At 55.6% G+C, this 27,965-nt stretch overlaps 1 protein-coding gene across 4 annotated transcripts in view; it reads right to left on the bottom strand.

Annotated features, from left to right (window-relative positions):
* Positions 1–374: 374 nt before the first annotated feature.
* Positions 375–27,965, bottom strand: part of FBLN2 (fibulin 2) — an 89,151-nt gene continuing 61,560 nt past the window's right edge. For 2 of the 4 annotated variants that reach the window (XM_031009441.3, XM_055381061.2), the window contains 14 exons: positions 24,468–24,648; positions 20,494–20,703; positions 19,762–19,875; positions 18,948–19,049; positions 16,859–16,999; positions 12,220–12,354; positions 10,829–10,966; positions 9,751–9,894; positions 9,507–9,635; positions 8,854–8,979; positions 7,984–8,100; positions 7,344–7,472; positions 2,216–2,339; positions 375–1,221 (listed from right to left, as the gene is read on the bottom strand). In XM_031009441.3, coding sequence (XP_030865301.3) covers positions 864–1,221; positions 2,216–2,339; positions 7,344–7,472; positions 7,984–8,100; positions 8,854–8,979; positions 9,507–9,635; positions 9,751–9,894; positions 10,829–10,966; positions 12,220–12,354; positions 16,859–16,999; positions 18,948–19,049; positions 19,762–19,875; positions 20,494–20,703; positions 24,468–24,648 — 2,148 coding nt within the window. In that variant the 3' untranslated portion in view covers positions 375–863. The remainder of the gene's footprint in view (positions 1,222–2,215; positions 2,340–7,343; positions 7,473–7,983; positions 8,101–8,853; positions 8,980–9,506; positions 9,636–9,750; positions 9,895–10,828; positions 10,967–12,219; positions 12,355–16,858; positions 17,000–18,947; positions 19,050–19,761; positions 19,876–20,493; positions 20,704–24,467; positions 24,649–27,965) is intronic. The other 2 variants (XM_031009442.3, XM_055381064.2) reach the window with 1 other exon arrangement.

Raw genomic sequence — 27,965 nt, 5'->3', positions numbered from 1 at the left:
CCTTCAGGCTCCTGCCCAGGTCTACTGCCTGACCTGACAGCTCAGCAACAGGGGCCAGGACAAGTTCTGGACGACATCCAAGTGACAGGCCATCAGTGGAGGTCTTCATTTGGGGAAGGCAGACGAGGGAGGAGGGAGGAGGAAGGAGGAGGGAAAGCTGAAGTGGTAAAAGCAGAATAAAGAGCCTGGTCAGTGACTGCTCACACTGGGGTGCCCTCACCCCAAAGTCAAACTTCAGGTTCGGGGCTCGTTGAGAAGGACATCAAGGTCTTCATCAATGAATTGACATGCTGGCCAGGCCACAGAGCCCTGTGACATCTGGACAATGTTGTCAAACTCTAAACACTTTACAAAAGTAAAAGGACCAAGAGGCGTTTTCCTCTGTTACTTTATAACCCTTTCATACTAGTTGAACTTTTTTTTTTTATAATGTACATGTACTACTTTATAATTAAACAAAAAAACTTTAAAATGATTTTTTTAAAAAAGAAAAGAATTAATCACAGTGGAACATGAAATGGAATGTCAACTTTGGGGACGGGTCATCCAGAGGAGTCCAAGAGCCCCAACATGGTCGCGTGTCTCTGGTCCTCAGGTCATCACCCAGCCTCACCCACAGGGCACCCGCCACGGCCGTGGCCCACCGTGCAAGTTTCCACTTGGTGCCTGCGTGGGAACGCACCACCTGCCGTGGAACTTCCTCCTGCGGGGCAGAGGAGGGGTCCAGAAGCCCACAGGAGTCAAGTCAGCAAAATTAAGTTAATTTACAAAGTTATAGTAAAAACCACAATAGTGACCCAGTCCCTCCCACGCAGTGTGAGCCCTGGGCTGCGCCACACCCGCAGGTGGCCCGTGCTGGCACCTCACAGGGCAAAGGTGGTGAAGAAGATGTGCATCTTGGCCAGGAAGGTGGTGACGGAGCCCTGCCTCCAGAGCTTCATCTCCACGTCCAGGGCAAAGTCCCGGGGCTCTAGCACGGCCCGCTGCAGGTAGACCACACCCGTGTAGGCGTTGAGCCTGCGCGTGCCAAAGTATCCCTCCTCGTTGCCCTTGATGATGTTCAGGGCGATGGTGTCCCCCGTGAAGGCTGGCGCGGGGCCAATGCGGAAGATATGCGCAGGCACCAGGAGGCCCGTCTGGAAGTTGAGCTGGTAGTGCGTGATGCGCGCTGGCGAGTTCTGGCACTCCAGGAAGTCGTGGCACGTGGTGCGCTCGCACTTCCTGCAGGGAGGATAGGCCGGGTCACCCACAACTCGCCCACCCCCCTCATCCCCAGACAGGGACACAGATGGCACAGCTCAGCGGCAGGATCAAGGGCCAGCTCTCTCCCTAATGGCCTGGAAGCCTCAGGTAAGTCCCCTTACGTCCCCTGGGTCTCAGTTTCCTTGCCTGCGAGATGAGGTTAATAAAAGCTTCACAGGCTCACTGGAATGGGTGAGTTTAGCATGGCACTGGCCAGGCTCGTTAACAGCTCTTACCTGTCCCCATGCTCCTTTCTTCCTCCCTCCTGCCATCCTCCCATTCTTCCTTTCTCCTTCCTTCTCCCTCTCCCCTTCCCTTCCTCCTCCTTCTCCCTTCTTCCCAGTGCACCCAGTGTCCCTCCCAGAGTCCCTCCCAAGTGCCGGGCCGTGTGGCTGGTGGCAGAGTAGCGGTCTGTCAGTTCTGAGGTTAAGTGAGGTTAAGGGGCTGCCGCTGGCACTCCTGATACACTGAGCTGGGGAGTGGCATGTCACAAGCAGCCTTGTGGAGGGGCTCATGTGATGCGGAGCTGAGGCCTCCTGCCCAGAGCCACATGAGCAGTGGCAGGACCCCGCACCCCGGACAGGCAGCCCCTGAGATCCTGAGCCAGACCACCTAGCTACACCACTCCCAGGCTCCTAGCCCTCAGACACTGCGTGACGAAGAGTAAGTATGTGTTGTATTCTGGTGCTAAATGTTGGTTGGGGTAACTGGTCACACAGCAGTAACTACCATGTGTGTGTATGAGGAAGAGGGCTGGTGTGTTGTATGTGTCTTTTCCCCTTCCTCCTCTCAACCCTGAACTCTCTAAAAGCTACTTATATTTGTTTTGGCCACCTAGCCCACAGACCCAGCAGTCAGGGGCTGGGAAGAGAGGAAGGTGGTCAAGGCAGGCGCCCATCTCTCAGCCTCTCCCCTGGATAGTACAGGACCAGGACAGGCTCCCTGGGACTGGGACTGGGGTGGGGACACTCACGTTTTGGAGACTTGGACATAGTTGGGAGGACACTCGAAGCGCAGGCAGCGGAAGCTACCCTGGATGTTGTGGCAGGTCTCAGCCTCGGAACAGTTGTGGGTACCCAGTGCACACTCATCCACGTCTGGGGGAGAAGAGGGGCAATGGCAGGGTCCCCACAGCTGGGGGACCCAGCCTGAAACTCCCCAGCCTGCATGAAAGGCCTGGGCCCCACGGCAGCCGGACCTGTGAGAATAGCCCGTGTGCCTCCCTGCACACACATGCCCCATCTCACCTGCTCGGCACCCCGCAGCAGGGGGCCTGGCTCTAAAGTATCAATCACCTCGTGTCATGCCCTCCCAAGGCTTCTCGCGCTCCAGAATAAAGCCCAGCTCCCTCCCCTGGATGCCAAGCCACACAGTGCAAGGCTCTCTGGCCTCTCTAAGCCCCTTCTCTTCCACAGAGGCCACAGTCCTGCTGGACATCCTTGGGCTGCCCCAGTAGCCTGACCCTTATCCTACCCAGGACCTTTGCTGCTGCTGGAACGCTATCCCCAGCTTTTCCTACTGCTGGCGCCTTCTCATCTTTTAACTCTCAGATCTTGAGTCACCCCCTCCAGGATGGCCTCCCTGACCACTCTACAGTGGTCCTCCTGCCCCATCACCCTCCATCCCACCCCATTTTATCATCCTCCTATGGCTCCATGCTCTGCAACACACCGAGGCTGTTTGGTATGGCTGCATGTTTTGTATGTTTCTACCGTCCCCCCTCAACCTGGGCTCCAGGAGGGCAGGGGTGTTTGTCTTTCTCATTCCCATGCTGTCCCCAGTGCCCAGTGGAGTGCCTGCATGGAGCAGTGCTCAATACTTCTTGCTGGATGGAAGTCCAAGACCCATCACTTGCAAGTCCCGACTCCGAGATGCAAAGCTATGGGTCAATGTCCCCCATGAGCAACAGACGTGCTCACGCTTCCTGTACATTCAGAAGCAAACATACATGTGCAACTCCAACAGGCACATAGGTTCAGCACACACGTGAGCACACGCACACCCCCACAGGTGCACAGAAACAAACACACAGAAGGCCCATTTGGGACAAAGAAACATACACATATAAACGTCAACAGACATATGAATAGATACCATTCACAAAAGCTCAGAGAAGCAGGGGTGGGGTAGGGGTGTGTGTGTGTGTGTGTGTGTGTGTGTGTGTGTGTGTAACCCACAGGCACCCTGGAGGACAAAAGGTCTTAGAAATGGGTTCTTGAGAAACTTTGAGGATGAGCTGCTCAGCCCAGAGAGGGCCGCCTCAGGAGGCCTCCAGAAAGTCCCGTGGGGTAGGGGCAGGGGGTGTTCCAGGGGCAACCACAGAGGGCTTCAGTTTTTGTTTTCCAGTCCTCCATATTGACACCATTTAGGAATTTCTCCTCACTCAGTCCTCACACCAGCCCTGTGCAGCGAGGGTCACTGGCTTCCTCAGACAGAGGAGGGTGTGGAGGCTCAGAGAGGGGCAAAGCCTTGCTCCAGGTCACACAGCAGCGAGCGGGGCAGCAAGTCAGGCATGCCTGATGCCAAAATCTGGGACCCAGTCATGATGCCAAGCTGACTCCTAACAATAACAACAACATAATAGTAATAATACCAATAGTCAGCCTGCCTCCAGAGTTTACTGCCTGACATCCCTGTGATGCTTGAGGGACTCTGCACCCACGCCAACCCCACGGGACAGGTGCAGGTGTCCACAAATGTGCCCAGGGTCACACAGCTGCCAGGGCAAGGCCAGGACTCAATACCCCTGGACCGCCTCAGACTCTGGGCTCTTGGCCACCAGGCTCTCTTGTAGGGGGTCAGCTCACATCTATTTACCTCTCCAGGCCTCACTTCCCTCCCTCCGTAAAACAGGCCCCAGGGTGGCGCAGAGGTGAGTGGGAGAAAACATGGCAAGAGGCCAGGCAGGGTAGAGCCCAACTGGGTGGTCCCAGGCTGCTGATTATTCACTAGTGGACTCCACATGGAGAGGGCCTCCTCCTGCTCCTTGGCCTATGCCCCGGGTGGCCCGCTCCAGTGACCCTGGAGCTTATGTGGGTGGGGCAGGAAGGATGTGGGAGCTTTTTGCTTTGGCTCTGGGCTGCTGCTGATGGAGATGCCCAGAAGGGAAGGGCCAAGAAGGGTGAGCGGCTACAGCCTGGCCTCACCAAGCTCGCGGGAGGCGGTCAGTCACAGGTCTTCCCTAACGCCCCAGGGCCTCGCCCATCGGCGCTGCCAGGCCCCTGGAGAGCGCAGGCTAACGTGGGAGCTGGATTAGGCCCCGCATCCAGGGCTGCCATCGCAGCCTCATCAGAGACAGCCAGGGTCAGCCGCAACTCAGATGTGCAAAAGTGGGTGACAGAGCAAAAAGGACGAAACAGGGGAGTCCTACAAAATTCAGCCCCGGAAGAGAGGCTTCCAAGGGCTTCTGAAGGACTTGAGGCCCAGAAGCCCACAACAGCTCAGGGGCAAGACCGAGAGTGCTGCTCAAAGCTGGCCTGCCCCATCGAGTGGCATGCAGAGATGGGCTCTTACTACACAGAAACGACCGGGACTCAGAGTGACTTTCAGCAGTGTGTGTGTGTGTGTGTGTGTGTGTGTGTGTGTGTGTGTGTGTGTGTGTGTGTGTGTGTGTGTGTGTGTTTATATCTGCTAAGGGAAAGACTGGAGGGAAATGCATGCAAACATGAGCAGTGGTTCCCTCTCAGCTCAGTCGTGGGGTCAACTGTCCAATGAGCACCTACTATGTGCTGGGCATTGCTCTAGATGCCGGTGAGCCGGACAGATAGGGCCCTACCTTCATGGAGTGTGCATGCCAGGTGAGAGGGCTGAGTCTAAATTCCTTCGGATTTTCCTGTCCTTTTCTTTTTTAACTATTGGAGAGAGGCTAAAGGCTAACGGAGACATTATCCAACACATTCTTTCCCCCAAGCCAGCCTCCCCCAACCCTGTTTGAGCCGAGAGACCTCAGGGTTTGGCCCAAGCCAGAACAGGAGAAGACGACAGCCTCTTAGCTCTGAAGGTCAGGAGCTGCAGAAGTCGCTACATGGAGTGACCTGTGAAATGGATGAGGCCGGGGAGCCGGCAGCCCCCACTGTGCCTTCGCCCTCCATGTTAGTCAGAAGGCTCTTCCAGAAGGAAGGTCTGGAGAGCAAGCGAGGGCGGCAGATGTGCAGGTGTGGGGCTCTACCTTGCCCCAACCTCCTGGTGGGGCTGATGGCACACTGGGGGCCTGCAGAGGGGACCTGGCCTCGCCAGTTCTTCAACACAGAGCAAGTCGTCGGGGCAGAGGAGCAGCCACCCCAAGAAGAGGACGCAGAGACGGGGTGGCGGGCAAGCCCGGGCAGGAGAGAAGCGCTGGGGTCAGGTGCACCCACAGTGGGCATATGCCAGGTCCCGGGAAGCCCTCTCTAGTGGCTAGCCAGGCACACGTGGGCATCCAGGTGTCCTGAGCACCCCCAAGGTGTTTGGTGTAGGTCAGAAAATAAACAGCCAGGGAGAGTCTGTCCTCAATGTAGACAGGTTTGCATCCTGAAACTCCTCCAAGAGCAAATGTCACTGCAGTGCCTGATGGGGCTTCCTTGAAGTGGCCACACTTGTGTTCTGCCACCAGGAGGAACAGGGCCTTGGTGTCACATGTGAAATCACAATCCAGAAGGATAAAGTCGTATTCCCTGCCGAGCTGAGCACATGGTGAATAGAATCCTTATCTTTTACGGAGTCCATACCGACTTTTTTTTTAATTAAAAAGAAGAGGGCTTTGCAGCCAGCAAGACCTAAGCCAGCTTCTGTGGGCCCAGCAGGCCTCCCAGTCAGTGATTTATAGGGTCTTCTCACGGTCTTCTGATTTAACTTATGACTCTGATATGTTTGCATCCACCCACACAAAGGACTCCTTGTGCATTGGGACTAGGTACACACATAAGGGCTGGAACCTAGGGTCACGCTGCACTCTGACCTGCCCCATGCCACGCCACTCCACCCTGCCCTATGCTGCTTTCTGTTCTACGCTAATGGAAAGGAGAACACAGACAGCTGGCTGAAGTCTATCGACTTGATCTCAGGATCCACTGACAGGTAGCAACCACCAGCCTGCACTGTACTGAGCTAACTCCAAACCCTTCTGGGAGCTAACTCTGGCCCTTCTGCTTTTGTGGGCCAAGAAGATGCCCAAGGCTGGGCCAGGACCCTGGTCACACCCCGAAAGCTGCACCCCAGGGAACTCCAGGTTCTCAGCTCCATGTGTGGGGAAGACCTGGCCACTGAAGTCAGGAGGAGGTCTGAGCTCTGCGGCGCCAAGGGACCGAGGGGCCGAGGGAGAGAGGGGCCAAGAGGCCATGGGGCTGAGTGGTTGGTTCTCCTGGGGCAATGACCCCTTCTGTGTCCTGGCCCCTCACCTTGCCCTGGTGGCTTACCAGGCCCAGAATCCGGTGGCAAATGGCACTGAACTTAGAATTACGACTCTCTAGCAGAGGAGGAACATTAAATACCACAGAACACGGTCTCTATCCAGGGACACAGTCCCCTCTCTTGCAAATTCCACAGGTGACTGCCCAGCTCTTGCACATCCTCGATAGCAGGGGAGTGGGGGACCCTCCCATTGTGCAGCCCCTCCCAGCTCTACACAGCTCTGATGAGGAGAATGCCCCTCTGCACCAGGGTTGGGAAAAGCCTCCCCATGACACCCTTCCCTACTCCCCAGGATCCCGCCCTACTCTCTGGGTCCACAGACCTGCCTGATCCCCTTGTCCCTGCATAACACTGCAGAGACTCGGGACACTGCCTGGGACCCCTGCGGCTCTTCTGCAGTCTCCTCACTGGGCAGGCTTCGTGCCTCAGTAGAACCACCCCATAGTATCCCTGCTCCACTCTCAGGGCAGGGTCCAGAGCTGAGCACAAGCCTGGAAGATTCTAAGCTGGATTGAGCAGCAGCAAGATTGTCACGTTCTTCATCCCAGGCACAACCTCAGTTAACATGGCCACTGGTAGCATTGGCCATCCTGCATTTATTCACTGGGTGTGGGGGCTCCAAGTGCATGCAAGCTGTGCGAGCTTTTCTGTGCCTGCTTGGAGCCTGCCCAAGGCCCTGATGGAGGCGGGGGCGTGTGGGGGGACTTGCTCACCCTTGCAGGACCTCCCGTTGGCCGTCATGGTGTAGCCCTGCTCAGGGCATGCACACTGGTAGCTCCCTGGCACGTTGAGACAGCGGAAGGTGCAGAGGATGCCGGCGCCTTGAGCACACTCGTCGATGTCTGTCAGAGACAGGTTCAGCCCCTGGTGAACCTCATCCACCCACAGAGCCCAGCCACTGACAGTCAGCCTGTCCCTGTCACAGCCATAGAGCTTAGGGGCCCATTTTTTAAATGAAGACAAGGGGACTGAGAGAGTAGAAGAGAGTTGCCCAAGGCCACGAAGCAAAACAGGACTCCTACTCCAGTGCTTATGCCCTAGGGCTGCTCCGTGACTGCTACTACCAGCTGAGGGGACAATCAGATGCCAGTCATGGGTACCTATGTAAACTTAGGTCTTCATCCCCCTGAAGTCGGGACCATTCTTCCCATTTTACAGAGGAGGAGCCTGAGGTCAGACTGGAGAGGCAATCTGCCCAAGGTCACACAGCCAGGAAACTGCAGGGCTGGGGCTTGAACTCAGATCTGATGCTAAAACCTTTCTGTGTCCATGGCCCGAGGGACTCTCGGGGAGCCTGGCACAAGGGAAAGGAGTGACTCTCTGGAAGGGGGCCCTTGGACAGGGGAGAGGTACCTGTGCAGGTGTGCCCATCCTCAGCCAGCTGGTAGCCCTGGCGGCAGTAGCACTGGTAGGAGCCGTAGATGTTGGCACACTCCTGGCTGCAGCGCTGGGCCTCACACTCATTCACGTCTGCAGGGACACCAGCAGGCAGTCATGGCAGGGCCCAAGTCTGCCTTGGAGAGCCCATCCAAATGCTGTCTGACAGCCAGGCCCACCAAGCTCCCCGGCCTGGACTGGGGTTGACCCATGCGAGGGCCAGCTCTCCTGCCAGGCCTGGTGACTGGGAAGGGATCCATGGCCTCCCAGGGGTCTCAGCCAACTCACCTCACCAGGAGAAAATGAGGAAATTGCCTCCAGGCTGGGGAGGGGCTGGGAAAGACCGTGCCAGGTAAATGGGGCCAAGACCCCATGGCCTTCTGGCTTGGCCCCTCGCACCCTCACTGAGCAGCCTGGTGGCCTTACTCCACACCAGTCCCCACTGAGCTGGGGCCAACAGCACCATGAACACACATGGGAATAATGTTACAGCCCCTCCCTCAGCCACAGGTGCATCCCGCACAGGTAGGTACACGGACCTTGGATGCCTCAGATACCCTATTTGTGGGTACAGATGACACAGAGACCCAGACTCTCTGGACTGAGGGAGCTGGGGCCCCAGGACCTCAGCAGGGGAATTCAGGGCAGAAAACAACAGAAGGAAGGTGAGAGTGGAGGCCAGAGAGGGTTGGGCCAGACAGAGGAGGAAGGAAGGGCCAGCATGGGTGAAGGTGTGAGGGTGAAGGTGTAAGGGTGAAGGGTCACAGAAGGCTCTGGGCCTTCCACGGTGGGTCTGCCCACTACAGATACCAGGCGGCATAGGGTCAGAGACGAGGGCCAGCCTACCTTCACAGCGCTTGCCGTCCGCTGCTAGCAGGAACCCGGAGGCGCAGGAACAGCGGTAGGAGCCGAGTGTGTTCTCACACGTGTGCTGGCACAGGCGGCCTGGCGAGGCCCAGCACTCATTCACGTCTGTGGGAGGGCAGGCAGCAGGTACAGGGTAGGTGGCCCTAAAGCCAGCTCCCTCCACCCCCAAGGGCCATCCAGGGCCGAAGGGGAGGCTAAGTGGGAGAGGGACCCAGAAGGAAAGACAGGGAGAGGCCAGGACAGGGAAAGAGAGAGGCAAAGAGACCAGGTGGCGGGGAGGCAGCAAGGGTATTGGAGGAAGGCGAGAGGAAGAGGCCAGAGGGACAGACACAGGCAAAGCAACAGACAAGAAGAGATGGTGACAGAGACCGAGGGAAGCAGGAAATACCAGAGTAAGAGGGGCAGAGGCACAGAGATGAGACAGGAGGGACTGAGAAGGTGGGGGCGGGGGCCAGAGCCAGGCCCTGGCAGGCCCAGCAGGAGGATGAGGCCAGCTGGAAGGCGACCTTGTGGGCTCCAGCAGGTGGGCCCCACTCAGGCAGTGGAGGTGCTGGGCATGGGGAGGTGGAGTGCACAGAGGGCAGGGGCCCAGCCAGGTGTTCCCCAGGGGTCCTGGCCACCAGCCTACCTACCGATGCAGCCCCGGCCGAAGGCATCCCGCTGAAAGCCAGCTTTGCAGTCACAGCGGTAGGAGCCAGGGAGGTTGTGGCACACCTGGCCCTCACCGCAGCGGTGCACACCCGTCTCACACTCATTCACATCTGTGGGGGGTGAGCAGGGTACCTTGAGGCCTGGGGCTCCCTCCACACACACCTCCCAGGGGTGGGGAAGCGGGCAGGCCGGGCTGGCTGGCAGGGCAGAGGCGGCTGGCCTTACCCACACACTTGGCCCCATCATCGCTGGCATGGTAGCCGCGCGCGCAGATCAGCGGGTTCCTCTGGCACGTGTAGGAGCCCACCGTGTTGATGCAGCTGAAGCCTGGCCGACATGGCTCGGACAGTGACGTGCACTCATTGATGTCTGCAGAGGCAGGTGTAGGTAACAGGGAGCCCGGCATGGTGTCCTCCCAGGCCCCAGCCCCTCCCAGGGCCACACTGGGAGGGGGTCGGTCCTGGGCTCCAGACCTGCCCTGGTCAGAGCTGCAGGGCCAGACTGTCCTACCCCTGTGCCCCACTACCCAAGGGATACACCTCCCAGAACCCAAGCACCTGATGGCTGGCCCTACGCCCTCTCACATCTGCCCAACAGAGCAGCTGGAGGCAGGGTGGGATCGAGGCTGAGTGCTAGGATAACCACACCAACCACGTGCCAGGGGTCTAGCTGCCAGGGAAGCACAGCACATTAACAAGAAGTTTTAGAGGCACAGAGACTAAGCAAACCCTTTTTTGGAAGGAGTTGATGGGGGGCGCAGAGAGAGTAGAATCTCAGACCCACTTGGGGACTAGGCCGGCATCTGTAAAACTGTTAAATCTCAACCCTCGAGTACGGCATGGAATCACTCTAGGAGGTCTCACTAGCATTCTCTGAAAATGGGAAATTTCAGTGGGTGTCACATGCAGTACTGTGTGGGGACACTGGTGTTGCAGTTCTTCCCGGATGTGTGTAGATGTCTGTGCCAGGTCATGATCTATCACATAGCCACTGCTGACTGGTTAAAAAAAAGGGATACTCATTCGCATCCAGTCCAACCCCACAGATAGCTTCACAGAGGCCACTGAATAATAACTAGCCAAGGTTTCACAGCTCAAGGTAACAGGAGCAGCTACACTTTGGGGACAGTGGTGCCTCCAGGGTTGAACACTTGCCATGCCCATTCACAGGTAGGGACAAGGGGGCTGGGAGAGGAATGGAGCAGCAAGCCAGGCCTCCCTGGTCTCTAAAGCCCTCAAAGCCCCCACAATGCCTCCGGTAGAGCCCTAGGCTGGTGATCCCCAGCCCTGCAGCCCCCGCTCACCCACACAGTTGCCTTCCGGATCCTGCAGGAAGCCATCCATGCAGCGCTGCCGGGCCTGGCAGTAGAAGGAGCCCTTGGTGTTCTGGCACAAGAAGCCCGGCTGGCAGGTGTGCGTGCCCATCGCACACTCATCCACGTCTGCAGCGGAGAGGCTGGGTGTCAAGGGCTGGGGGGCAGGTCCTGCCTTTACACTCAGCAGCCCTGCCCACACATCCCCGCCCTCAGACCCATGACCCTGATGGCCACAAAGATCTCCCTGGGAAGCTGGCACAGCCACATTGTTGCCGGCATGGCCTTTGTCCCAGGAGTAATAACAACGTGACCATGTTTACTGCGCTTCTCTTTGGTCCCACCATTGTTCTGAGCACTCTGAGATGGATTTATTTCCTTAATCCCCACACAGCCCTAAGAAGTAGATGTCATGACAAGCCCCATCTTACAAAGAGGGAAGCTGAGGCAGAGACAAGGCTCCACCGCTGGGGAGCACTGGACCAGGACCAGAACCCAGGGGACTGGCTCCCAAGCCTGCTTTGTTCGCCACTGTCCTACACTTGCAGGGGGCGGAAGTGGGGATATCCCCACCGTGTGCCTAAATCTCTAAGGTAAGGTCATGTGTTCACACTTTAGAGAGGTAGCACAGGTAGCAAGAAGGCTCCAACCCCGGAGACTGTCTTTCTGTTTCTGGAACATGCCAAGAGGGCTTCCTCCCCACACCCAACAGGCCTTGGCACGCTGCCCCCTCTGCCTGAACACCCTCCCCAGGAGCTTCTCATTCAGGTCTCAACTCCAACATCACCTCCTCCAGGGGCCTCCTTGAACCCACCACTTACAGGAGCCCCCAGCCCCCAGCCACTCTGCCATCTCTGTTTGCCTGTGTGGACCCCGCTGCCCCAACCACAAGGTCAGAGAAGGGCCACAGCACCCCACCCTGGATCCCTGGTACCCAGGACCCGGCAGGCACATAAGAGCAGCTCAAGAAGTACTTGTTGAAAGGGTTGGATGAAACCCCTCCCTCTGCTTAGAAGGCTGGAATTTTCCAGTAAAAGGGACAGAGTGAGCCCTCTGTGGGCTCCACCTCAATGTACAAACCAGGCCACAGCAAGGGGGATAACTGGCACCCAGACACCGGCAGGCAGGAGCAAAGCCGGGGTGGACCTAGCCTGCCCTCACCCTGCCTCAGACTCCCATCTCCGCCCCAAACACCACCATTGTGGGGTCTTCCCACCAGCAGGAAACCCAACTAAGGGGAGCTTGCTAGAAAGGAGGGGATGGAGAGGGGCGTGGCCAGGCCTAAGCGTGGCCAGGGCAGGACAGGGGTGGGACCAGGGAGGGGCGGGGCAAAACTGGCCATGGGGCGGGCCCTCCAGTTGGTCCTTCTGGGCCCTTCTCACCTTCGCACTCGCCATCCTTGAGGGCATAGCCTGGCTCACAGGTGAGTGCCTTGTAGCAGTGGAAGGAGCCCAGTGTGTTCACACAGTGCTCGCCCCGGCTGCACGTGTGCAGGTCCGTCACACACTCGTTGATGTCTGCAGGGAGAGCGAGGCCATCAGAGGCTGCAGAGTCCCCAGGACAGTGGCTGAGTGCAGCCAGCAGACCTTGGGCCACCAGGAGGAAGAGAGCTCCAGGCCCTGCCCTCAAGGAGCTCACCATTCAGAGATGTGGCTGATGTCTCGGCACCCAAACATCCCTTCATTCAACAAAGATTTATTGAGCACCTGCTACGCACCAAGCACTGTTCTTGGCACTGGGTGTACGTCAGTGACCAAGACAGAAATCCCTGCCCTTGTGGGGCAGACACTCAAGGGGAGAGGCCACAATAAATACATAAACAAACATAAACGGAGGTGGTGATGAGTGCTATGGATAAAACAGAGCAGGACGCAGGAGACAGGGAGTGCCCAGGTACAGCGGGGGGCACTGGGCGGGATGGGTCAGGGATGGATTCTCAGAAAAGAAGACATCTGAGCAAAGATGTGACAAGATGACAGACTGGGCCATGCAGACAGTCCAGGCAGAGGGGTCAGGGACGTAAAGGCCCTGAGAAGGAAGCCAGCTGTGCAGGTTCAAGGGCCCACCAGGAGGTGGGTGTGCTGCAGGGGAGAGAAGGGAGAAAGAGGGTGAGCAGGAGGAATGGAGGGAGCCATAGAGAGTTCCAAGCAGAAGAGAAAGTGGTCTTATTTATTTGGAGCAGGGATCCCTGGCAGGGGCTGGAGAATAGGGGTGAGGATCCAGGCAGGAGATTCAGTGGCTCAGACTACCTTCAATGGGCTGGGAAAAGTGGCTGAATTCTGAAGTATTGTGAAGCTGGAACCAACAAAACCCACTGATGGATGAGATGAAGGTGAGGCAGGAAGAGGGGCCCAGAGCTTCTGGCCAAGCAGCTGGACAGGTGGCAGTGAGGGCCGGCTGTGAGGTGTAGGCTGTGGGGGAAGGTGGGAGCCCTGCTGGCCATGACAGTTTGAGGGTGAAGAGGCAGCTGAGGACATGCCTTGGAGTTCACACAAGGGGTCTGAGTGGGAATACTAACTTGAGAATGGTCAGATGGCTGAGGCCACCCAGGGGAGAGATCACACAGAGAGGAGGCCAAGGACCAGCTCCTGGGAGATTCCAGAGATAAGCAGTTGGGGAGAGGAGAAGCCAGTGAAGGAGAGAGAGGACGCATAAGGGAGGTGGGAAGCCACAGAGGCTCAGAAACTGTCCCCGGGCCACAGAGGCCACCAACTCAGAAATCACCCCCAGGCCACAGAGGCCACCAACTCAGAAACCGCCCCAGGGCCAGAGAGGCCACCAACTCAGAAACTGCCCCAGGGCCACAGAGGCCACCAACTCAGAAACCACCCCCAGGCCACAGAGGCCACCAACTCAGAAACTGCCCCAGGGCCACAGAGGCCACCAACTCAGAAACCACCCCTGGGCCACAGAGGCCACCAACTCAGAAACCACCCCCAGGGCCACAGTGGCCACAGAAGCCACCAACTCAGGAACTGCCCAGGGGCCACAGAGGCCACCAACTCAGAAACCGCCCCAAGGCCAGCGCTAAGCCAGTGTGGAAGGCTGACCCATTTACCCCCTCCTGGTGCTGCACCTTGTGGCGGCAGTCAGGTGCACTAGTCCCCTGCTTATCCATCCATTCCACACACATAACTCTGTGCTAGGCTCCTGTGACCAAGTGGGTGTGTCGGCCCCAGCCCCGGCCCTCAAGGACAGGCAGGTGGAGGCTTGGGGGCTCTGGCCAGAGAACTGCCTGCTGTGGTCTGGACCATCAGAGCCACTTCTCAGGAGTGGTGACATTCAAGCTGAGTCTACAAGGATGACTAGAGGACCAGGTGGAGAGGTGGAGGCCAAGGCCCTGGGGAAAGAGACCCTCCCAAACTCACAGGTGAACCAAACAGTGTCCAGGCCAGGCAGACCCGGGGATGGCTGGGAATGGGGAGGAGGGAAAGGGAAAGTTCTGGGCCAGTGGTTTCCAAGGAAGGCTTGGCTGGGCAAGATAAAGTTTTCTGATTTATAGGCTGGACTTACAGAGGGACACCGTTCCCAGGACCCCAGAAATGCCCATAACCCAAGAGCCTCCCACAGCCTGGAGGAATTATGGTAATAAATAACAGCAGCACCAAGAGCGGAGGCTCACCAGGGTCAGGTGGTTTAGAGGACATCGTTCTGCAAGCCCCATTTCTCGGAGGAGGAAATCAGCCTCCCAGTAGTGCTGTGACTGGACCAGAGTCACACGGACAGCCATGTGGCAGATCAAGAACGGAAGCCAGAGTGCCCGGCCCAGAGCTGTACCCTTGTACCCATCATTCAGGCACTGCTGCAGCACCACTTCATGGGGGGCTGAGAGCCGGGGGCTGCCTCCCTCACATCTTGCAGCCTGGCCCACCTGCAACACTTTTCCCTGTGCCCAAGACAGGCTTCAAAGTACAGACCACAAAAGGCAAATGGTAAACACAGGGGAGTCCCTGGCACAGGTCACACCCAATACTGTCCCACTTTGATTTACATACCTCCAGTGATGGGGAGCTTACTACCTCTGCAGGTTGCCTCAGTGAAACATTGGTTGAATCATAACAATGATGTCACAAGAGTAGCAACTTCTTTAAATGAACTAATTCATTTAATCCCCACAATGACTCTTTGAGGTAGGTGCTGTTATCTCATTCACAGATGAGGAAACTGAGGCTCAGAGAGTTTAACCAACTGGTTTAAGGTCTTATGATTAGAAATTGAAAGAGCCAGGATTTCAGCACAGGCAGGCAGGCTGGCTGCAGAGGCCACACTCTTGATCCTAGCATGAGCCTCCCATCTCACCTGCCTGGGTTAATAAACAAGTGCAGAGCAAACAAATGAACTGCAGGAGAGCCCAGTGGACATTTGTGGACGTACAAATGACGGAAAGAACGCGCAGCAGGTGCTAACACGACGGGATGAACACGTGTGCGAGGGGCATGGAAGGATGAAGAAGAGGTGCTGACGGGTTTGTACAGGATGAACAAGGAGGGAAAGAAATAAAGGAATGCGTGTGAGCTCATCAATTTTGCTGAATGGAATGTGCCCTTGCTCTTTCATTCCCAGAACCCATTTTGCAGCTGCCTGGGGATCCCTTTTAGTATGTTTTATCTCCAGGCAGCTAGACAAGCCTGCGTACTCAGGCACCGCGAGAGGGCAGGGCATCATGGGAGGGGTGCTCGTGGGCCCTGGTGGGATCCGCCTTCCCAGACGTACATACACGGACCCAACCCAGACAGGAAGAGCTGGCCGGCTGCCGGCTGCTGGCAAGCAGGGTCAGGAGGCGCATGTTGTGCCGACGGCTAGAGGCCTAGGGCAAACATGTCTGCAGCAGGCATTCAGCCCAGCACCATGGGCCCGTGTGCCCAGTGGTGAAAGGCGAGGAAGGAAGGGGATATGTCCAGGCTGGACATGGTCCCCAAGCACAGAGAAGACAAACGGGGCTCTGGTCACATGCCCTGAACGCACTATGTTCTGATCCTGCTTCTATACCTTTATTTGAGCTGTTCCTTCCACCCTGCATGGCCTTACTGATTTCCAAATGCTAACCCGATGCCACCAGCTGGAATGACCTCGCCCTCTGCGCGTCTCTGTGATGGCACTTACCACAGTCTGCCCTGAGTCCCAGCTACTTTGGGTCTATCTCCGTTTGGGACCAGAAACTGGAGGACGCAAGGGTTTACAGTCCTCTAAAAACATCAGAGGCTGCAGACATGTACGCACAGAGCACTCCCAGAGCCACGGCGCCTGGCCCACATGGGGCCTAAGAGAGGAGAAGAGGCATCACTGAGCACCAACCCGGGTGATGTGCAGGCCAGGTGCTGGGTATGAGCCCTCGCCCAGTCCTCTGGCCCCACGGTCAGAGGGTAGGAAAGGCAGGCTCAGAGCGGAGAGCTCCGCTGCTCAAGGTCACATAGCAAAGGAACGCCAAGCTGGTATGCGAGGCGGGCTCTGCTGGACCCCAGCCTCCATCCACCAGCCTCTGCGGGGGACCCTGGGGAAGGCACGTAGCTGTTGTAGCATGCTCATGGTGCCCAGGCTCTGTGCTACCCCGCATACATGTCACACAATCGTCAAAAGAGGATCAACAGCCTCCTTATTACAGATGAGAAAACCACGGCTGGCGGAAGACAAGTCATTCATCCAAGGCCACGGAGCTTCTGGGGGTCCTGCTTGGCTAGGCCTCCTGCCTCCAGACCCCACACATGCTATCCTGCTCCCAGCATGTCTGACCCCCTCATTTTCCTGCAGCCCAGGTGGGGTCCCTGATCCACCAGGCCACACATCCAGTTCCCTGACACATAGACACGTCCCTGGGGAAAGCAGCCTCCGGGTGGAGCTGGCAGCCAAGCGGGACAAGACGCCAGGGCACAAGGGCACGACACAGAGCACGGGGATGCCGGCTGTGCTGAGAGCTCACATGCAAAGGGCAGGCCCTTTGACATGTGGCCACAGTGTGGTGGGCTTGGCGTGGAGCAGAGCGGAGAGCTGTGACGGCGGGCGGCAGGCAGGGCCCTGGCTTACCCACGCACTTCCTGTGCGCATTGAGGATATAGCCATCGGCACAGAGCACTGTGTGGTTGACACAGTAGAAGGATCCCAGGGTGTTCACACAGAACTGTCGCCGGCTACAATCGTGAGCACCCATCAGGCACTCGTCTTGGTCTAGTGGCAGCCGCAGGAGGAAAAACAGAAGGACTGTTAGAGGGACATGGGCTGCCACGGAGCATCCAGTGACAGGAGAATGAGACCCAGCAAGGGGCGGGGGCCTGCCTGGGGCCTCCCCGCCTGACTGTGTGTAGCTGGGCCTTGGGCCCAAGTGTGAGTGTGCAGAGCTGGTCCCCACTGCCCCAGTAAGGATGGTGGTGAGGTGAGACTCAGAGAGGGTGGGTGGCTGCCCACAGTCACAGTGGGGACAGGACCAGAGGCTGCCTCCCGTACGCACTCGATACTTCCCACATCCACAGGCGCCAAGAGAACCACGCCACCAAGAGCTTGCAAAGTCCAGTACTTAGGGGACCAGGCCAGCCACATAAACCAGGGAAGGGCCCACAGGGGCTCCAGGACACTGAGTGTCTGTGCTCCATCCAAAAGGGGACAGGGGTGTGGGCCCCTTGTATGCAGATTTCACAAAGTTTCAAGAGAAACCTAAAATCTGGAAGTGTTTTAATCATTCTGGTGCTCAACACGTTTGGAACTCACTTGATTATTTCCAATGCAGCAGAGTTGAGCAGCGCTCCTCCGCAGACCAGGTGCCTCTCTGAATGCCCATTGCAACCTGGACCCCAGCTTTCACTGCCAGGGCTTCCAGAGGAGGGAGGGGGTCCTGGGGATGCGCAGACATGGGCTAGGCTGCATGACCAGCACAGGCAGAGGGGCCTCACAGGGCTGGGCCCAAAGGAGGCCTGCCCCAGAAAAGATGCAGCCCTTACATCTTCAGGGCCCTGGGAGATAGGGGGCGGGGCCCAGAGAACCCAGCACCACCTGGACCTGAGAGCTGCCCCCAGCATCGGAGAGGAAGGCCTGCCGGTCACTGCCATGTCACGTACCCTGGGCAAGTCTACTGTCCTCTCTGGGCTCATAGGACGGTGTTTGTCCACATCAGAACAGTCTCGGCTGGGGATGGACACGGGCTTTCAGCTTCTGGGAGGGATGTGGGTATTCACCCAGGCAGACTTGACTCTGTTCTCCCCGAGACACCCACCAGGGTCTCATCTCTGAGCCAGAACTGCCATACTTCCTAGACTCTGCATACTCCATTTCTGTCCTGCCCCCAGGCAGGAGGTAGAGTCTTGAGACCTCTCAGCTTGGTTCTTCAGAAGCCATTCACTGTGGGAACCAACCCAGCAGGTGCTGGATCCAATGGCCTCATTTTACAGTGGGGGGTCCTGGCCCACAGAGGCCCCACAAAGACAAGACCCAGACCTAGGCGGGGCCACGGGGGTGGAAGGAATGTGATCCTTGGACAGCTAATCATCACCAGTGTCCTTCATTTGGGAACACATTCAGCCAGGCATTCCTGCTGTCCAGCCTCCCTCCCACTTCCCATCAGGGACACTTCTGGCTGCCCTTAAAACAACCGGCATTGCTTCCCCTTCCCCCTCTCCACCCAGGCCTGGACATGGCTGCACAGACCAGGGCAACCCTCAAGGGCAAGGTGAGTGGAGGTGGTGTCCACGGACCAGCAGCATCCATATCACCTTGTTAGAAGCACAAATTCTCAGGCCCACTCACCCAGACCTATTGACTCGCTCTTAGGGGACTCGGCAGAATCTCAGGACTGCCTGTTTGACCCAGGCCTCCAGAGACTCAGGTGCACACTCGGCAGGAGAAGCACTGCTCCAGGAAATGTGGAGCAACACCATGCGACGAGCCCGGGCTCTGTTCCTATGCAGCCACACTGCAGGCCCACCCTGGAGTGCATGTATACATCGCATGTACGGTGACAGGGAGTGACTGTTTAACCTGCTCCACTAGGGGTGCTCATCATAGCAGCCAAGACTTTTCCTGCACAAACTCAGCAAGTTTTAAGTCTCAGCCACCCCCACCTGGAGGCCCCCATCACAGGCCAACTCAGGTTTGCACAGGTAGGAGGGCACCCCAAGGCACTCACCTTCACAGGACACGCCATCCGCCATGATGGCATAGCCGGGAAAACAGGAGCATATGGCTGAGCCCCCAACAGTGCTGCACACCTGCTTGCAGGGTCCATTGTCTGGAGGAAACCACACAGAAATCAGAGACCACCAGGCCCTGGCCTTGGTCCACACTGGCTCATTCCCCATCCCTGGCTCTAACCTACTAGTGAGACACAGAAACAAGGCCCCTAGGAGGCAGGGAGGCTGGGAGACAAGGAACCCCACTCCTGCTCCTTTTCACAGGTTCATCCATTAAGTCTGCTCCAACACCGTCTGGCGTCGGGGACAACGTTCTGGGTCGACCTCCCCCACCACTCGGATCCCAGCCCATGCCTTGAGTGACAGCAAGAACAGTGGGGAGATGGAGGAGAAGAGAGGAGGATGAAGAGAAAGGGAAGGGGGCAGGGAAAAAAGCAGGGGAAGGGAATGAGGAGAAGAACAACAAAGAAGAGGACGTTCTACACAGCGCTGAACACAGCCTCCACAACAGGTCGGCAAACCAGGATTTGACTACCTCAACGTTACAAGAATGGAGACAAAAAGCAGCTAACTGGCTTGTTTGGGGTCACACACCAGGCCCTAGGCTCCCCCCACACCACATCTCCCCAGTGACTTCCTCAGCTCCTCACTCAGCCCCGGGTAAGCCCATCATCCCCAAAACAGAAGCACACCCTTTGGAGGGGCCATCTTGCACATACCCAGCACCAGACAGCTCACCACCTGCAAGCAGCCCAGACCCACCCCCTGGACCCTGGGCCCTGTCCTGGAGACACCACCCCCACTGCTTACCTTTGCAGGTATTGGGCTGCGGCAGTGGCAGCGGGATGGTGTTAGAGGCCACCTGGGAAAATTCTGACTTCAGTGCAGGCTCCTGTGGGGCTTCCGGCTGTGGAGGGTGACCCTCTGTCATGGGTAGAGCAGAGTGGGGGTTGCGGGGAGGTCTCAGGTCTTCAGCCAGGCCTCAGGCACTTCCAGGCACCTGCCCTTCTCACGCAGGGCACCGACATTTAATCCCCCACCCCATTTCACGGGAGAGGAAAATGAGGTTTGGAGTGTGCATATACCTTGGGAAAGATCAATCTCAGCTACTGGGGGCAGAGGGGGTAGAAGGAAAGGAGGCAAGGAAGAAGAGAGGGGGGAAAGGAAAAAGAGTGTCTGGATTAAAAGCCAATCAATTCTGGGACCAGTGGCTGCGAGGAAATCCCTCAGGATCACCATGGGCCCAGCACTGGGGAGATAGCTGGGTTTTGGTGAGAGCCTCTGTGGCCTGAGCCTGTCCCTGCGCTCGAATATGGGACAAGGTGCTGGGGCCAGGTCCCTGCAGATGGAGCCCCAGGAAGAAAGCTTCTATTTTTCCTGCCTCACAAATCCCCCATCACTGGAAGCTTCAGGCTTCTGTGGGTTCCAACGTGTGGAGTAACAGGAAGTGAAGGACCCCACAGTGTGCACCCCAGGAATGCCACACCCCCTGGCAAGATCAGCCCTTCCCATAGCCCCTGCCCTGGCCATCAGGGCCCTTACCTGGGCGGCAAGTGCGGCCATCGTCCTGCAGTGAGAAGCCAGGAAAGCAGGCACAGTGGTAAGAGCCCACAGTATTGATGCAAAGGTGCTGGCACAGCTCTCCCGGGAGGAGAAGGCACTCATCCTGGTCATCGCCCGGCAGGCTGTTCGGCAGCTCAGCCTCTGTGCCCAGTGACAGGGCCTCTCGGCCCGCCATCTCTGCCTCTGAAACTAGGACAGGGGTTAGAACTCAAGACAGAGGCAGCTTGGTCAGAGTAGGTGGCTGAGACCACCAGCTTTGGGAAACTAGTGCAGGTCCTCATCAAGACCTCTGTGTGCCCAGCAGACAGCAAGGATGGAAGAAGCAGGATGGATGGATGGGTGGGTGGGTGGATAGATGGATGGATAGATGGGTGGGTGGGCAGGTGAATAGATAGATGGATGGGTATAGATGGATGGGTAGATGGATGGGTGGATGGATGGGTGGGTGAGTGGATGGGTGGGTGGATGGGTAGATGGATGGGTGGGTGGATGGGTAGGTGAATGAATGGGTGGGGGGGTGGGGGGGTGGATGAATGGATGGATGGATGGATGGATGGTTAGATGGATGGGTGGGTGGATGGGTGGGTACATGGGTGGGTGAATGAATGGGTGGGTGGATGGATTGGTGGGTGGATGGGTGGATGAGTGGATGGATGGATGGATGGATGGATGGATGGATGGATGGATGGATGGGTTGTGACTGGATGGGTGGATGAATGAAGGAGGATGGATGGGTAGATGGAAGGATGGGTGGATAGATGGATACATGGGTAGACGGATGAATGAGTATTTGGCTGAATGGATGGATGGGTGGGTGGATGGGTAGATGGATGGGTAGATGAATGGATGAGTAGATGGATAGATGGATGGGTGAGTGGGTGGATGGGTGAATGAGTGAATGGAAGGATGGGTAGGTGGATGGATACGTGAATGGATGGATGAATGGGTGTGGGGCTGAATGGATGGATGAATGGGTAGATGAAAGAGTGGATGAGTGGATGGGTAGATGGACGGGTGGACAGACAGACAAACAGATGGATGGATGGATTGGTAGTAGATGGATAGATGGATGGATGGAGGGATGGATGGATGGATGGATGGGCAAATGAATGAACAGACCTCAAGCAGTAAGAATGAACCCATCAGAGCCAGGTCCAAGTCTTCATCACTGAGTCCTCTACAATAAGACAGGGTCAGATCCACAAAGAAGCTCTCACTAAAGTGTTACAATGGATTCAGACCCCTGACCTCAGTGACATCAAGGAGGACCATCCTTAGCAGCAGAAAGGGCTCCAAATCTGGGCTCTATTGGATCAGATGTGACCACTGACCTGGGCCTTCCCTAGCTGGGTCAACTTGGGAAGCACTAGGCCTCTCTGTGCCTCCAGGTTCTGGAATAAACCCATCTCCCAGGGTTGTGCTGGGGAGCAGGTGAGAGTGGAAAAGAAGGCTCCTGAGGCTGAGCTGCCTTGGGAAGCTCTTTATATGACAACTGTGGGGAATGCATGCAGCCAGGACTTCAGGGGGAGGCCTACAGCCCCTCTAAGCTCTGTGCCAGCCCAGGGCCTCCTTCCCACCCCACCCAGGCAGCAGAGCCCATAGAGAGAGCAGCTGCATGAAGTCACGTCTGAGGAACGTGTTTCATATGGAGGGTGTTTACGTTAAGCTGCAGCCCAATCAGTCCCAGCCGGTGCCTCCAGGCAGGGCCATGATGGCTGGCGGTCTGGTCCTGCAGAGACTCAGCACTGCAGGCAGGCAGCGGACAGACCTGGACCCAGGGCTCCTCCTAGCACACCACAGGCTAGACAGTACCTCCAGGATTCAGGCTCAGCTCACCCTCATCAGCATCTTCCTCACAGGAGGAGGGAGCATGGATCTCTGGCCAGGATCGTGCCTGGCTCTGTTGCCCACCTACTCCCTTCCACCCACCTGCCTTTGACTTTTGAAGCCAGACTTCCTCCCAAACTCTACCTTCAGCCAGACTCTTCTGGGTACTAACCTGGCCTTCACATCAGTACTCAACCATTCCCCTTAGAGCCAATCTCAGCAAGTAGCACTTCCTTGGACTGGACTTACTCTCTGTACCCACATTGGATTGGCAAGGGTGGTTGGTACATCTGTTTTGGTTGATCTGCCCAGGTCTGGCCTGGTCCAACCCCCATACACTCACCCCTGCCTCTGCCTCACCCTGATGGGAGATCCAGGTATCTGTTCTCCCACCTGTACCACACAGGATATGAGCTCTTTCTGTAGGATCTCCTGAGCCCTGGCACCTGTGGATAGCAGGCATCTTAACCCCTATGCACAGACTTCTGCCATCTTGCATTATAGTGACAGAGATCTGGGTCAATCGGAACCAAGGCTGACTGGGTCTAGATAAAACTCAGGGCATCACGACGGCTGGGGCAGAAATGGGAGTCATTAGAGCCAAGGTGTCCAGTCCTGGCTGTGCCAAAGACCCGGCATGTGCCTGGGGCAAGATCCTGCCCTTCTCTGGGCCTCATCTTCCCCCTCTGAGCTGCTGAAGCATGGCAACGGTAACAGCAACAGTGGTGGCAATGCTGAATGCATCACTAGGCACTGCCAAAAGCCCTTGACAGGCATCCTATCATTCATCCTTGCACTGAACAAGGTAAAGAATACAAGACCATTTGACAGATGCCACAGTGAAGGCTCTGAGAAGGAGCCTTCCTTCTGTGTGACCTGCCCCAGGTAAGCAAAGGAACTAGGATTCCAACCAAGTCTGCCTGACTCCAGAGACCAAGAGTTTAATCTTGATATCAGGACCTCATCTGTGGCTTTAATTCCCACTCCATGAAGTGCCCAGGACAAATCCACAGGGGCCCCAGATGACGGTCCATAGGAACAGCGAAAAAACTGGGCTGGTGGTTCTGGAACCCACCTGGACATCTGGTCCCCAACCAGTTGAGGCTGAACATGTGGACACCAACAAAGCAGGCCTGCCAGGACTCTCACAGCACCAGCCCCAGGGCCACAAAGGCCCATGTACACAAAGGACACCTGCTGATTCACTGGGGCACCCTCATCAGGCTCCTGCAGACCCACCAGGCACAGAGGAGGCTAATGGTCATGGGTCCAGGAGACAGCCCTGGCTAGGGGACAGGGACTGGACATGGCAGCTGGAACAGTGGCTACAGCACAAGAAGGGAAGAAGAAGGGGGTGACAGCAAGGTCAACAAGGATGGATGCATGGATGGATGGATGGATAAGTAGATGGATGAACAGACGGATAGGTGGGTGGGTGGATAGATGGATGGATGGATGGATGGATGGATGGATGGATGGATGGATGGATAGATGAATAGATGATCAGACAGATGGATAGATGGACAGATGAATGAATGAACGGATGGGCAGGTAGATGGATAAATGGATGGATGGATGAGGGATGGATGGATAAACAAACGGATGGATGAGTGGATAGTGGATAGGTAGATACATGGATGGATGGATGGATGGATGGATGGATGGATGGATAATTGGGTGGGTAGGTGGGTGGATGGGTGGATGGATGGATGGACAGATGATGGGATAGAGGATGAATGAGGGAGTGAATGAATGAATGGATGGAGAGATGGACAAGAGGATGGGAGGATGGGTGGGAGACAAGCGCAATGGATGGAAAAAGAGCAAACTGATAAGTGGGTAGGGAGGAAGATGTATAGACAAAGTAGACAGGGAGGAAGATGTATAGACAAAGAGAGGGGAGGGTGGTGAGTGGACAGTGAAAGGGTGATGGGTGGTAGTTGGTGGTTAAGTTGGTGGAGTGGGTAGTCCACAGAAAACAATGAAATCACCATCCTCAGAACTCTGTTTAGAGCAGAACTTGTGTCTCAAGCCACAGGTGATGATGGACCCAGGGTCCCCACAGAAGGCCAGAGGTCACCCAGCCTTTGCCCCATATGCCGCAGCCAGGGAAGAGCAGCACTCACCTCTCCGTGGTGCAGCTGCGGGCTCTGGAGGTCGGCGAACCTCAGGTACTATGAGAGGCTCTTCACCTTCACAGCAGGAGAGCATGACATGATTGCAGGGATAGCCCAGGTTAGGATTGGACTCACACAACTGGCCCTCGGCCCGCACGCGGAGGCCCAGGCCACAGCAGTCACAGCATTGCTGCAGGGAGAGACAGTTATCACTGCCCAATCTCTGGCCCCAGCCTGGAGCTAGGCTCAGGGGAGGGACTGATAAATGGAGATGAATTCACCATTATCTTATCTCCTCTGCCAGACTATGCGCTCTCCCAGGGCAGAGGGGTCCTCTGCCTCTATTTCCCAAGTCTGGCACGGGTAGGACTAATGTAAGTCTTTTGAAACAGATAACAAATAAATGGCCTTTTGTTGAAGGAACTATAACCCCCCAGCCACACTCATTATCCCCTCATGTTTACTAGCAAACCCCAATTCTATTCAAGTCAGTTAAAAGATGGCATTTCCCAGGGGCCTTTGCAGTTAGAGATAGATTCCCTCAGCGGAGCCTTCAGGAGGGCTTTAAACTGGGGATGACTCTACTTGAATCAAGTACATCGTTTTTGCTCCCCCTCTTTCTCCTTCTTGGAGTACATCTGTGATGGCTGGAGCTTTAGCAGCCAACTTGGGCCATGAAGTGACCCTGAAGATGGAAGCTACAAGTTAAAGATAATTAAACATAAAAATAGAAGACTAGGTTCCTAAAGATGTAGATCTACCCTAGCCCAGGCTGCTTTTCTTCAAAAATAAATTGGTTTTATTTATTTTAAAATACAGTAGTATTTTGGTTGCAATAACAGCAACAATTATTCAATCTTTTCTGTGTTCACTGTCTTTGCAATGTGATATTGCAGCTGCTTCTATTAAGAGAAAGTGTGTATTTCCCAACCTCTTGGTTGTGCCTTCTGTCTTGCTTTGGCCAACAGAATGAGATACACATGATGGTGTGCCAGTTCTTAGCCTAGGCCTCAAAAGACCTTGAATGCTTCTATTTATTTTCTTGGAACTCTGCACATCCACTAACTGAACAGGCCCATGCTAGCCTGCTGGGGGTTGAGACACTGCAGGGAGCAGAAACAAGTCATCCCAGCCAAGGCCATCCTAGGTCATCTAGCTCCAGTGGAGCCATCAGCTGACAGCAGCCACATAAGCAAGCACTCACCCCCGCCCCCAGGATCAGCTGAGCATGGCTCAGGTCAGCAGAAGTACTCAGCTGACCACAAATTCATGCATTAAGCCAGCAACAGGCCACTAGGTTTTGGATGGTATGTTACCCAGCAACAGCTAACTGATACTCTATTCTTGCATCTCTCAATGTTGAACACTTCCCACTAATGAAGGCCCATCACACACTTAACACTTAGTTTGCATTATCTCTGATCCCCACAACCACCCAAAAAGACATGGATTATTATCCTCATTTTATAGATAGAAAAGCTGAGGCTCAGAAAAGAGAACTGGCCGGGCATGGTGGCTCATGCCTGTAATCCCAGCACTTTGGGAGGCCGAGGTGGGTGGATCACGAGGTCAGGAGATCGAGACCATTCTGGCTAATACGGTGAAACCCCGTCTCTACTAAAAATACAAAAAAATCAGCCGGGCGTGGTGGCGGGCACCTGTAGTCCCACCTACTCGGGAGGCTGAGGCAGGAGAATGGCATGAACCTGGGAGGCGGAGCTTGCAGTGAGCTGAGATGGCGCCACTGCACTCCAGCCTGGGTGACAGAGCAAGACTCAGTCAAGAAAGAAAGACAGACAGACAGACAGAGAGACAGACAGACAGAAAGAAAAAGAAAGAAAGAAAGAAAGAGAGAGAGAGAGAAAGAAAGAAAGAAAAAGAAAAGAAAAGAAAAGAAAAAGAGAAAAGGAAAGAAAAGAGAACAGTCCAGGGTCAAACATAAAGACAGAAAAGGGGATTCTAAACATTTCTAGACCCTGTCAACAGGATCCTCTCAGTAATACCAGTTGTTTTAAGGAAAAAATTGACCCCAAGATGACCAAAATTGAAGTCAAAATCCTCTCCCAAATGCCAGAACCATCCAGCGGTCTCTGTCACCATCACCCAGGCTTGAGACCTTGGGCTTCTTCAATTCCTTCTCCCGCTCCTCAGTCAGGTTGAGGTCCCTTCTGGAAGGTTTCCTGAAACTGTGCCACTGTCGTAGTTTGCCCTCACCTCTGCTGTAGACAGCCAGCTATCCATCCCAATGTCTGTTTCCCTTTTTTCTCATGTTCATTGGGGCATCTGACCTCCCAGAATAAAGACACTACATTCTCTAGTCTTCCTTGCAGCTAGATGTAGCCAGGAGATGAAGCTCCAGCCAATGAAATCTAAGCAGAACTACAGTCTGCCCTCAAAAAAGGGAGCTCTTCTTCTGCTCATGTTCACAGCAGCATTACTATTCACAATAGCCAAAAGGTGGAAGCAACCCAAGTGTCCATCGATGAATGGACAGATACAGAAAATGTGGTCTGTCCACACAATGGAATATTATTGCACTTCAGAAAGGAAGGAAACACTTACATTTGCTACATATGGCATGGATGAACCTTGAAGACATTATGCTAAGTGAAATAAGCCAGACACAAAAGATCAAACACTGTATAATTCCACTTACATGAGTTCCCTAGAGGAGTCAAACCCACAGAGACAGAAAGCGGAATGGTGGTTACCAGGAGCTACAGGGAGAGGGAATGGGAGTTAGTGTTTAATGGGAACAGTTTCAGCTTGAGAAGATAAGAAAGTTCCTTGGATGCTTGGTGATGACGGCTGCACAACAATGTGAATGTGCTTCATGCCACTGAGCTGTGCGCTTACAAATGGTTAAGACGATCAATTTTACATCATGTGTATTTCACCATGATCAAAACTAATTTCAGCTGGACGCAGTGGCTCATGCCTGTAATCCCGGCACTTTGGGAGGCCAAGGTGGGTGTATCATTTGAGGTCAGGAGTTCGAGACCAACCTGGCCAATGTGGTGAAACCCCATCTCTAGTAAAAATACAAAACCAAGCATGGTGGCGTATGCCTATAATCCCAGCTACTCGGGAGGCTGAGGCAGGAGAATTGCTTGAACCCGGGAGGTGGAGCTGCAGTGAGCCGAGATCGTACCACTGCACTCCAGCCTGGGTGACAGAGACTCTGTCTCAAAATTAATAATAATAATAATAATAATAATAATAATTTAAAACAAGGGGGCTCTCCTGCCCCTTTCTGGAGTTCGTCCTGGACCAAGAGGTGGCAAATGAGAGCTGGCAGGGCAAGACCACTATGCCTGTGCCCCATTCCTGATGACCATGGAGACTCTCACTCCTCTAACTCGGCCCTACCTTCCTCCAGCCTGCAGCATATGAGAGAAAAACCAGTGTTCCAGGAAGTTTTCCGTTACTTGTAGCCAAACTGACACCCTGTCCCCCAGTGGCCACCATGAGCTCTAGTAGACAAACTCATCTCCTGCTGCAAATCCC

Source organism: Gorilla gorilla, chromosome 2 (assembly GCF_029281585.2).
Source record: "Gorilla gorilla gorilla isolate KB3781 chromosome 2, NHGRI_mGorGor1-v2.1_pri, whole genome shotgun sequence".
In the NCBI taxonomy this organism is placed as follows: Eukaryota; Metazoa; Chordata; class Mammalia; order Primates; family Hominidae; genus Gorilla; species Gorilla gorilla.
This window is presented reverse-complemented; position numbering and strand designations above follow the sequence as displayed.